General features: G+C 38.1%; 1 protein-coding gene across 4 annotated transcripts in view; it reads left to right on the forward strand.

Annotated features, from left to right (window-relative positions):
- The window catches only part of WDFY3 (WD repeat and FYVE domain containing 3), a 270,313-nt gene that overhangs the window by 97,071 nt on the left and 160,868 nt on the right, over positions 1–12,374 (forward strand). For all 4 annotated transcript variants that reach the window (XM_065914495.1, XM_065914492.1, XM_065914493.1 and 1 more), the window contains exon 4: positions 1,421–1,544. In XM_065914495.1, coding sequence (XP_065770567.1) covers positions 1,421–1,544 — 124 coding nt within the window. The remainder of the gene's footprint in view (positions 1–1,420; positions 1,545–12,374) is intronic.

The following is a 12,374-nucleotide window of genomic DNA, read 5'->3' on the forward strand; positions in this document are numbered from 1 at the left end:
GTGGGCTGCCATTTTCTCCTCCAGGGGATCTTCCAGGCCCAGGGATTGAAGCCACATCTCCTGCACTGGCAGGCGGATTCTTTACCACTGAGCCATCTGGGAAGCTTTTGTTTATAATTTGTGTCCTCCCATGCTACCTAAAGAGTTTCTAGAATTTGGTTGTACGGACAGGCAGCATGAAAACAAGCTTATCTAGGAAACATCCCTTTAAAAGTCAGGATGCTGGCTTTACAAGGAATACAAACTGAGTAAGATATATTTCCTCCCTTTTGGTGAAATTTGAAGAGTAAATAAGAATACAAAATATTGTTTAATTTTATAATAGAGAGCTATCTTTATGGTGTTAGGAGACACAGAATTCCCTTTTAGCTATAAAGAGATTTTTTAAAAATAATATTCCAGACACATCCAGTTATATAGCTATTATAGTACTCTTTCTTTACATATTACAGTCTGTCAGCTTTTGTTTTCTTATTCTATTTGTTGAACCTTACCAGTTTAAGAGTGATTTATTTTTTAAAAAATATTTTTACTTATTTTTGGCTGTGCTGAGTCTTTGTTGCTGTGTGGACTTTTATCTAGTTGTGGCAAGTGGGGGGTACTCCTTGTTGGATGTGTGGGCTTCTCATTGCAGGGGCTTCTCTTGTTGGGGAACATATGCTCTAGGGCCTTGGACTTCAGTAGTTCAGACTCCAGGCTCTAGAGCAGAGGCTCCGTGGTTGGTGCCTGGACTTAGTTGCCCAGAGGCGTGTGGGATTGTCCCAGATCAGGGATTGAACCTGTGTCTCCTGCGTTGGCAGGCAGATTCTAATCCACTGAGCCGCCAGGGAAGCCCTGATTTATTCTTACGTACATTCATCGTAGATTTTTTTTTAAGTATATTTAATACCTTCTCATTCATATTCTTTATTTGATTCTTTTGGCTAACTGTCTTGTTTTGGGAATTACTGAGGTTACAATTTAGAAAGTCTGATATATGAGTTTAGTGAATTCTGTATTTTAGCCTAGGACTTGGCACTAGATAAGTCCCTGTTTTTTACCCTCTGATATGTCTTTTTCTTTGCCATCAAAGCAATTTACCACCTTTCTCTAATTTCTTAATTTAGATTTCTTCCGAGAAATTATATTTTCTTAAGTTTATTAGTAAGATTAGTTCAAATGTTATAGATAAGTAATTTTTGGCTTTTAGATTTCATTTATTTACTCATTCATCCCAGAAATTATTTTACATGCATAAAGAAATGTGGCTAGGTGTGATTTATTGTAAGAGTTGTATTTTAAGCTTACTCAGATCCGAAATAACTGTGCAAGCATATATGTTTTTTAAACTTGATTTTCAAGTCACACCACACCTTTAAAAGCACACAATAGAAGAAAAAAGTTGACAGAGCTGTATTAAAAATGTTTTTGTCATCCACAGGTTTTTGGAAACGCTCCGCCAAATACAATGACAGAAAAATTTTCTGATCTGCTGCAGTTCACAACACAAGTCTCACGACTGATGGTGACAGAAATTCGAAGGAGAGCATCAAACAAATCCACAGGTATTTGTCACAGAAACCAGCCAAAACTGATTTATCTGAAGAGACAGTTTGTAAAAGTGCTATTAAAACCAAGCAGAAAATTGACCCAGTTCTAAGCCCAGAGGCGTTAATACAGTTTCCCGTCCCCTTTCTTACGGTCACGTGCTTCTGTCGGTATCCGCACCTCCTCCTCTCAAGTGGAGTGGGCCTGCTTCCCATGGACCCCTGTACCCCTGCCCTCACCCTTTCACACACTCTGTTTCCTTCTGAACAAAATCCGAATTCCTAGCATGACATTCAGCACAAACTCAGGGTCTGGAAATACACACACACACATATACACTCTGGAAATACACACACACACACACACACACACACACTCTGGAAATACACAAACGCGCGCACGTGTATGCACACGCTTGCCTACCCTTTTTTATTTCTTGTTATCTTTTTCTGTTATATTTAAGTGTATTTCAACCAAATTAAGTTGCTTATAGTCCTGTGTGTGCTCTTTCTTCCTACCCCTGTGATGCATCACCAAGGAAGAAGCATCTCCCCCATCCCCATATCTTAGTACATCTAAATCTCAGTTTGGATTAAGTCGCACTTCCTAGACAGAATGTTTCTTGATTCCCTTAATCAAAGAAACAGTTCTCTCTCATCTGTTTAGCTTCCCAAGTGATGTTTATGTAGGTATCTTTCCAGTAGACCATCTTTCTTCTTTCCAGTACACCGTAACCTGCAGTCTTTACCACAGGCCTTTACACAGTAGGCCTTTTGTAATCACTGCCCGAATAACTGTTCTTACTCATAATTAGGTAATTTTAAATTTCATAAAGTGTTATTCCTTTTAATCAGGATTAAAATAAACTGTTTTGGTTGTAATTACCATTAGTCACTTTCTAAAGCAGCAATATATTTGAAGGATTTTACCTTTATTTTTACCTCATTGTTTTGGTTTTGTAGCAATTGTTTGAGTGATTGCTTTCCTACCGAAGCATTAGGCCAAGAAATCAATAATTTAGGTTTTGCTTCCAAACTATCTGTTTGGAAAATCACTTACCTTTTCCATCCATCGAATTACTATTTTTCCAATAGTAACAGTACTGCCTTTGTTATATAATACTATTTTTTAATTTAGTTTTTATTTTTAGTTTTAAAAGTATACAGATGCATGGTTTTAAGCATCAAATAGTTTATAGATTTATTAAAAATAGTATTTCCCTTCCACCATCCTGGTTCATCCTGTTTTTGCTCTTAAGATGCAGTAACTTTTTACATCTCTTAACTGCTTTTGATATTTATTTCTCTGCCTCTAACGTGCTTACAGTAGGTGCCCTTGATTTTTCATATTTAGATTCTATCTGCTGACTTCCCACAAGAGCAGTGAGACTTTTAAGCTCACAAGTACCCCACAGATGCACACTTCTGTATCCCCATATCGTTCTATCACAATTTGATTAGCTCAGTATTCATTCTAATATTGTGTCTGAAAACACTATGCAAAGTTGAGCCATATGGTATACTCCGATTACACTGCCTTTCTTGAAAACTTCTTCACATCTATCACTAGTTAACAATTGCCTTTAAAAAAAACCAACTAGGTTTCTACATTTTCATTAATACATTCTTCCTCCCCTACTCCTATGTTTTTCTGAATTTCCCCTTAATATGACTGAAGGCGTCAAATGTTCTGTCAATTTCATCTTGCAAATAGCTCTTCCAGAACCTTCTACCTGCTTTGATCTGCGGTAGTTGCTCTTTTGGCCAACTGGACGGCTGTCATTTTTACATCTTAACTTACATCATCCTGAGATGTCTTTCTACTTCTTGGAGATAGAGCCTTGGTTTCCGAATCTCACGTCTTTTTTTCTCAAATTAACTTCCTCATTTTTGTTAACATATCTTTTTCAGCAGCTTCTTGAGAAAAGGTGCACTGCAGTTATCATTTTTGATTTTGGATTTTTTTGCTTGTTTCATTGTTTTTAGAAATTTGTGAGTGAAACTTTCTTTGACTTTTGCTGTGTAAAATGAGTTACTTCCTCTTATACAAGAAAGGTGATAAGTTTAGGGTGACGAGCTTTCAGGTACCAGGGCTTCGAACAGACTTTATCATGTCACATAGGATGGCTTTGTTGCAGAAAAGGGGAAACTCATAGAACCAGTCTTCAACAAGACAGAAGAAGTCACAGATCCATCATCCTCATCACCTCACAGAGAAGTGTGCATGGGATATTCCACCTGCCCAGAGCATAAATACAGTCTTAACGGTGAAGAAATGCAAACTGTGATCTAAACTTTGAGTTCTGGACCTGAGTCCTTCCCTATTCGATGTTTGTAGGAGTTGTGTGAGAATTAGAACTAAGCTAGCTGCTTAGTTCCAAGATATTTGGGGGCCCAGAGGAAATTAAAAACCCTCCTACAGAGAACAGAAGCTGCAAGGGTCCTAGGATGTTGAGCGTGGGTGCATCACCTCTGGGAGCATGGGCAGTGGTAGGTCTTAGCTGGTCCTTCTCCAGGCCGCCCAGGGTGATGTCTCACGGTCATTTTGGAAAACCTCACGGCTTGCATGACATTTATCCCCTTTCAGTGGATACATCAGGTTCTGGATTCAAAATCATTTTATCTCAGAATTTAAAAATCATTTCTCCATTATATTCTAGATTCCTGTTCTCCTGTTGAGAAATCTGAAGCTATCTAGATTCTCAGTTCTTTCTCTATGGCCTTTTTTTGTTTGTTTTTGTTTTGATTCTGTTTTTTATAGAAACATTTAAAATTCTATTATTGACCCTCCTGTTCTAAAATTTCATAACATGCCTTGGAGTGGACTTATTTTTGTACATTATGCTGAGTACACTGGACCTGGGAATACATATCTTTTAATTTTGAGAGTTTCATGAGTCATTACATAATAATATCCTCCCTTCTGTTTTCTCTTTCTTGTCAGATGAACCCCTAAGTCTCTTCATTTTCTTATCTTTCCTCACTTGTTTTCTTTTTTTTTAATACTCTATTTGCTAAAAGAGCTTTTCAGTTCTGCCATCTATTCCTTCTATGAGTTTGGTTTTTTGTGACATGATACATTTAATTTCTGAGAGATTTCCCCTTCCCCCACCTTTACTGGTGCTTTTTTTTTCTTAGCTCTCTGAGAGGGGTTTTTTGTTGTTTGTTTCTTTAAGATTTTTTTCTTCTCACTAGTTTGTTTCTTTCAGGTTTTTTGTTGTTGTTTAGCTTATTTTTGTCTCAGTCTTTTAAAGAATGTCCTCGCATGTCTCACCCTTGGCCCTCAGCTGCTGTATTAGAATGGAGCCTTGGAAAGTTGCCAGGCAGCTTTGCAGTTGTGGGTGGAGCCTGCAGCGGTGGCCTCAACCCAGGGTCATCTTGCTGAGACATTCTCTTGACCATCTTTCCCTTGAGCTAGACAGTCCCTGGGAAAATATGTCCAGTCTTTACTTAGACAGTGTATGTCTGACTCTGAACACTTTAGAAGCTAAGTGGGAGACAGGTCTGAGGACCCTCAACATTTAGTACCTGAGCTTTCTATTTCTGCCTCATCTGTGATGCACCCACAACTGTGCTTGCTGTAATATCATTGTCCTCCTTCCACCCTGGTCCAGACACCCTCAGTTTTTCTTTGGTGTGACTGAGTCTCCAGTCCACTACCCACATAGGAGCAAGGATCTGGGCTCTGGCTGCTCTTACACATACTGCTACGTCACCAGTCCTTCTGTCCCACGTTCATTTCTGCTTCTAAAGGTGTTTAGTGCCACTCGTTCTTTAGCCTCTGGAAAGTTCTGTTGTAGTTAGTTGCTTTTGGATTTTCCTTGCTATTGCTTTTAGATTCGAGAGTCTGCTAAATCACTTACCGCTAAATTCTCTGCTGTTTTAGTATCCAAAATGTTGTTGTTTTCACCTTTCCTGTTTTTGTTTTTGTTTTGTTTTGTTTTAGTTCTTATGAGTTTATACTTTTTGCAAAGTCCTTTTAAACAATGATTTCAGTGGGTGTTAGTATCCAAAATGTTGTTGTTTTCACCTTTCCTGTTTTTGTTTTTTTTAGTTCTTATGGATTTATACTTTTTACAAAGTCCTTTTAAACAACGATTTCAGTGGGTGTATTAGTTTGCTTGGGCTGCTGTAACAAAATAACATAGACCAGTAGCTTAAACAACAGGAATTTTTTAGAGGCTGAAAGTTTGGGATCATGGTGCCAGCATGATTGGTTTCTGGTGAGATCTCTCCTGCTGGCTTGCAGATGGCTTCTTTCCCCATGTGGCTTCACCTACAGAAGAGAGAGAGTTCTCTGATGTCTCTTCTTATAAGGGCATTAATTCCACCATGAGGGCCCCACCCTCCCAAAGACTGAACCCAGTTACCTCCCAAATGTTCCATCTCCAAATTCCATCACATGAGGGGGTTAAGGCTTCAAATATGAATTCTGAGGGGACACAATTCAGTTTATAGCAGCTAGGTTTCAGGATGGAAAAGAGATCAGTGCATGTACTCATCCTTTCGTCTTAACAGGGGGCCCATCATGGAGTCTTTGGAGCAACAGCCATTAAAGTGCTTTTAGATTGAGAACCAAAATCTCTTATTAATCAGAAACAGTACATTATATGAATTGATGCATGGCTTTTAAAATGAGGCAGTTTTAATTATGTTTGTACTCTTTGAAGCAAGTCTAGTGAGAGGTGATTAAAATAGGTTAAAGTAACCTTCCACCCAAAATGGGGTTGCATACTTTTTTAATCTTTATTGATTTCAATTGCTCCTATGGAAGTGAAAAGTCTGTCTAAAATATAAGATTTGTGTGTCTTATGCCTTTTTAACTATTTTAAATAGGTAGTGTGAAGGGACATTTCTTAGTCACATGTTGACTCCAGTCATTGCAATTTCTTTCTGGTGTGATATTTTTAGGTTAAAAAACAAAATTCCAAAGCTTATTTATACTCTTGTCTGTTGCTGCCTTTATGAATATTTAATTTGCATGTTTGTAGAAAAACATTTTTTTTTTTTTTTTTTAGAAAAACATTTTTATGCATTGGAGATTTGTTATTCCTAAATCTCTTTACTATTTTATATCTGTAGGGCTATTTTTTAGAAATAATGGAAAGTATCTTAAATGGATGAGAAGATGTCTCATTGTTAATTACAGTAGTAATTACACAACCTTTTTTTTTTTTAAACCTTCTATTTTGAAATACTTTGGGACTCACCAGGAGTTGCAAAATAGTACATAGAGCCCCTTTTTCCCTTCCTTTGTCCACTTCCTCCACTGGTGACATCTTGTTTGTAGGTATTTTAAGGTATATTTTTTCATATTGTGTAATTCCATGTCATTTTTAGTTTTAAACTCTTGAAATTAATTACAAATTAATTTCAAAAATTAACTTTGAAAATTAATTTTGAAATTAATTCAGAATCAGTGAGATTCAGTGCAGTTTTGTAAGTTTTACCTCCAGAAGAGAAACCTTTTCAAATCACCCTATCTCAATTGATCTTTTGTCCTCTCTCTCCATACCAGTTAGTAGTTATTTAGCCATCTTAAATGCTTCCTTTAGAGCTTCCATCATCATCTGAAAATATCTTGTTTATTTAGTTATTTAGCTTTATTGTCTTTTGTGTTCACACCTTTATCACTTAAAAGAATACACGTCATAGACTTGTTGTTCAGTCGGTCAGTCGTGTCCGACTGCGACACCAGGGACTACAGCACACCAGGCCTCCCTGTGCATCACCATCTCCCGGATCCTGCTCAAACTCATGTTCATTGAGTCAGTGATGCCATCCAGCCATCTTGTCCTCTGTCGTTCCCTTCTCCTCCTGCCTTCAATCTTTCCCAGCAACAGGGTCTTTTCTAATGAGTCAACTCTTTGCATCAGGTGGCTAGAGTATTGGAGCTTCAGCTTCAGCTTCAGCCCCTCCAATGACTATTCAGGATTGATTTCCTTTAGGTTTGATCTCCTTGCAGTCCAAGGGCCTCTCAAGAGTCTTCACCAACACCACAGTTCAAAAGCATCACTTCTTCAGTGTTCAGCTTTCTTTATAGTCCAACTCTCACACCCCTACATGACTACTGGAAAAAACATAGCTTTGACTAGATGGACCTTTGTTGGCGAAGTAATGTCTCTGCTTTTTAATATGCTGTCTAGGTTTGTCATAGTTTTTCTTCCAGGGAGCAAGTGTCTTTTAATTTCATGGCTACAGTCACCATCTGCAGTGATTTTGGAGCCCAAGAAAATAAAGTCTATCGCTGTTTCCATTGTTTCCCCATCTATTTGCCATGAAGTGATGGGACCAGATGTCATGATCTAGGTGCTCAATAAATTTTTTACTGACTTTGCCATAGGATTTCTCTGCTCCCCCCCACCTCCCCATCATGCTTTGAAAATTGGAGGGGTGTTAGAAAAGCCAGCTTACGTGAGAAAAGCACAGTTTTGAAGTACCCCCTAAGTTAGCCTTGCAGTAAGAACTCTTGCTATTGAAATATTTCCATCTTTTCTTTCATTTTCAGTCTTGAACATTGGAAGTTTGATCAATGTTGTTATCAAAAGTACTTTCATGGAGATTTTTTGGATCTTTTCCTAGGAAAGAAATTCTAGATTTTGAGGTGCTAGGTGCATCCTGAATCATTTTCTTCTTGCATATCCTGTTCTGGTTCTCTGATTGATTGATTGATCAGTTGATTTTTATTGGTAAAAACATGACATGTGCCCTCTTCAAAAAATTTTCCATGTACAATACAGTTAATTGTAAATGCAGTGTTGAACAGCAGGTCTCAAGAACTTGTTCATCTTCAGTAGCTGTAGCTTCATACACATTTATCAGCAACTTCGCTTCCTTGTCGCAGCCTTTGGCAACACCATTCGACTTTCCCTCTGTGAGTTCAGCTGCTTTCAATACCTCACATAACCTTTTATAGGAAGTTATCATTGAAAGTAATTTTGTTAAGATATACATGCACGTAATTTTTGTCCAAAAAAGGCAGGTAGAATGAACCCTCTGTTCTTCTTTTGAAGATGGGGTCTATTTTTTGTGCATCAGAGCAAGTTTGTTTTTCCAGGACTCCTCTGAACTTGGTGTGAAATACTTATTTTGTTTGTTACCTAATCACCTTTCACATATCAAGTCTTTTTACCAAATCACTTCCTACATGCATTATAGATATATCAGGAGGAACCATGCTTATCAGCAATTCTGTTGTTTAGACCTATCCATCAGAAGTTAGTAAAAGTGGAAAGTTTTAGGTAGATCAACATGCTGAATGAGTACATGGGCTGATTTGCAGTACATTAGTCCTCTTCTCTCTATCTCTTAATTTTGACTTAGTTATTGCCTGCCTGTGGTTTTGTTAAAAATATGTAGTAACTCATCTAATTTGAGAAAATATATACTTTTGTGGCCATATTATGTACAGAGCATGGCTTAAGACTTTTCTCTGTCTCTTCTAGTTATTTGTTAAGTTCAGCCTATGCAGCTGCTTAATTCTTAAGGTGCTCAATGTCACATGATCGATTTACATCACTGGAACAGAAAATTCCCACCTGTGTAAAAATAGTATCTTCGGCTTAATATTAAGGACTTCGCTGCGTGCTGGGTACCACTGTCACACCCAGTGGCGCTGTCCCCACTGGGCAGCAGCTCGGTGACAGAGAAGCCAGGGGTGCTGACCTCAGTTGGCACCGTGTCCAGCATCTTGCGCCAGGATTAGTATAATTAAGTGAATCCCAAAGTAGACAACCTAGACTTTTTTTTTAAACAGAGAAACAGTGTGCCCCGCTCTCCTCCCAGGATTTCAAAGCCACAACACCTTCAGGTAATTTCATTCCCAAGATGTGGTTACGTATTATCAAATGGAAAGATGCATGGAAGCTACGAGTTCGAATACTGTTTTCTCACTAACGTGAAAGTGGGTTCTTTTGTTTTTGTTTTGTTTTGTGTTTTCAGACTAGGGGATGGTGGGAAGGGGTGTTTAGGGCTTGGTTACAGTATTAATGAGAGAAGTGTGATAGTACTACTGACGTGCCTCAGATTATCATCCTGAAGCAGAAGTTTAAAAATAACTATGGTTTAAATGGACTTTGCCAAGGAACAATGACTGTATTACACTTATTACTAACACATTTTGTGTTCTGGTTGTTCTGAACGCTGTCTGATTGAGTTTACTTGTATTCTGTCAGTGTAGACTGGGAACTTACATTTCCTTGAAAACTGTCTGCATTCTTTTCTTACTTAACCTAATAATGAGCTTGATTAACTCCATTTCTGTAATTTTTAGCCTAACTGTATGCATTGAAATGCAGCATGAAAGCTAAAGCTTAAATCAAATGATTGGCAACTCTCAAGATGGGCTCATGTTCATTTCATTAACTCTTATAATCTTAAGTCAGCATTTTAATTTGCATTTGTTAAGAATTAGAGGAATTCATAGTTCATAATAGTAGTAGTAGTGTTAGTCACTCAGTCATGTCCAACTCTGTGACCCCATGGACTCTAGCCTGCCAGGCTCCTCTGTCCATGGGATTCTCCAGACAAGAGTACTGGAGTGGGTTGCCATTCCCTTTCCAGGGGATCTTCCCTACCTGGCAATCGAACCCAGTACTCCTGCATTGCAGGCAGATTCTTTACCATCTGAGCTACAGGGAAGCCTCCTAGTTTGTAACAAATATTTCTTTGACTAGAAGTGTTTTTCTTTCAGAATTTTAAGAAATTCTGTGGTTTACAGAGGTTTAATTTAAAATTACTTTCTAGTCTACATAGTTATTTTAAAGAGAACACTAAATATTCCATACTTTTACAGTGAACTTCTTGATTCATTTAAAATAAAAACTGGGAGATCCCATTAAGTTGTTTTGAATAGCAATATACTGAAATTCTGCAGTTCATGGGGTCTCAAAGAGTCGGACATGACTTAGTGACTAAACAACAAATAACTGAAATTAATAGGTGAGAGTAAATTAGTTCTTCTGAATACATTTGTTATGTAAAGATAACTTATTTGTCAATGAGAGTTTCCTGTCTCTCTCTCTCACTCAGCCACAACTACTGTCGAGACCTCTTCTTCTCAGTTGCTGTTCAGTTGTGTCCAGCTCTTTGTAGCCCCATGGACTGTAGCCGGCCAGGCTCCTCTGTCCATGGAATTCTCCAGGCAAAAGCACTGGAGTGGGTTGCCATTTCCTACTCCACGGGATCTTCCCAGCCCAGGGGTTGAACCCACATGTGCAGTGTTTCCTGCATTGGCAGGTGAACCTTTTACCATTGAGTCACCTAGGAAGCCCCAGACCTTTTTGTACACTCCTATAATTCAAAACCAGATAACTCCATTATACGCTATTGCTGATGTCACCCGCCTTCACCACCTTTTTCTCAAAAAGAGCAGTTATTATTAAAGTGGTAAAATTGTTAAATGGATGCCGTTAGTAATTATACTGCCTTAATCCTTTTCAAGGTTTATTTTCCTAGTTAGTATCTCATTCAGTCAGTTCAGCAATCTACTGAGCTGTTATAATCTTTAATAACAACATTTTTGTAAATACATTGTCTTTTTATATCTTGAGGAGTATCTTAATGTTCATTGTCAATGAAAATGAAGGAAACCACACACACTTATAAATGCCATTAATCAGATATTTGGAACTGTTTCAAACCAAGAAACATTTTTGGTATTTTGCTTCTCAAAGTAAGCATTGGTATTCATTGTTGGTAATTGGCAGCTTACTGAAGAGCAGTGAAGATACATTTGTCCAATCTTCTTTTATTGTTAATAGTGTTAAATAATATGGATGGAATCCAGAGTCACTCAAAATGTGTCTTATCTGTAGGTTTCTAGATTCTGTACCAGGAAGATAACTTCCTCTTTTAATGTAGGTTTAATTCTTCAAAATCTTTTTTCTCTCTGTGAAAGACATAGGTAGTGGTAACAAGTTGATTTGCTAATCAGTGTTTTTCTTTTTAATGAACTAGAAATCTCTTATATGGTTTAACTGGGAAATAACCAATTTGAACACTGCAAGTATTTTTTTTAAGATATTGAGTTATGAAATAGAATTCCACAATTTGAAACCAAAGTTGTCTAGTTTTGAAGAAGCTAGGAAATGAAAGCCTAGCATGTCAGCTTTTGATTGAGAATTTTAGCCAACTGGGAAGGAGCTATCTTCCTTACATGAGCATTTAATTGCTATCAAGGAAAGGCTCCTCCTGTTACATGTAATAGCAAATGCCTGGGTCCATTGTAGACTTGCAGGACAAATTTGCCGGTTAGTTTTTACCAATGACCTTAAACCCTGATAGCTCAGTTGGTAAAGAATCCACCTTTAATGCAGGAGACCCCAGTTCGATTCCTGAGTCAGGAAGATCCACTGGAGAAAGAATAGGCTACCCACTCCAATATTCTTGGGCTTCCCTTGTGGCTCAGTTGGTAAAGAATCCGCCTGCAGTGCAGGAGACCTGGGTTTGATCCCTGGGGTGGGAAGATCCCCTGGAGAAGGGAAAGGCTACCCACTCCAGCATTCTGGCCTGGAGATTTCCATGGACTGTCCATGGGGTTGCAAAGAGTTGAACACCACTGAGTGACTTTTACTTTAAATCATGGTTGCTAAAATGATTCCTTAGTGGTATTCTTTTGTTTTCTTCTTTCTCTATTTAATCAACTTAGAATGCTGCTTTTTTGGTATTACTCCCCCTTTATAGTCAAATTATCCAAACCTCCTAGTGTTCATGAGAAGTTGAATTCCATGTGTCCTTCTTTGATCTCCCTGGGTTTTTTATTCACTTTTAACAGGTGTTTATTGAGCTCGTACTTAGTGCCAATAATGCGCTCCATACAGGGGATCAGGCTCTGAACAAGGCAACCAA

This window comes from Muntiacus reevesi, chromosome 22 (genome assembly GCF_963930625.1).
Source record: "Muntiacus reevesi chromosome 22, mMunRee1.1, whole genome shotgun sequence".
Classification (NCBI taxonomy): Eukaryota; Metazoa; Chordata; class Mammalia; order Artiodactyla; family Cervidae; genus Muntiacus; species Muntiacus reevesi.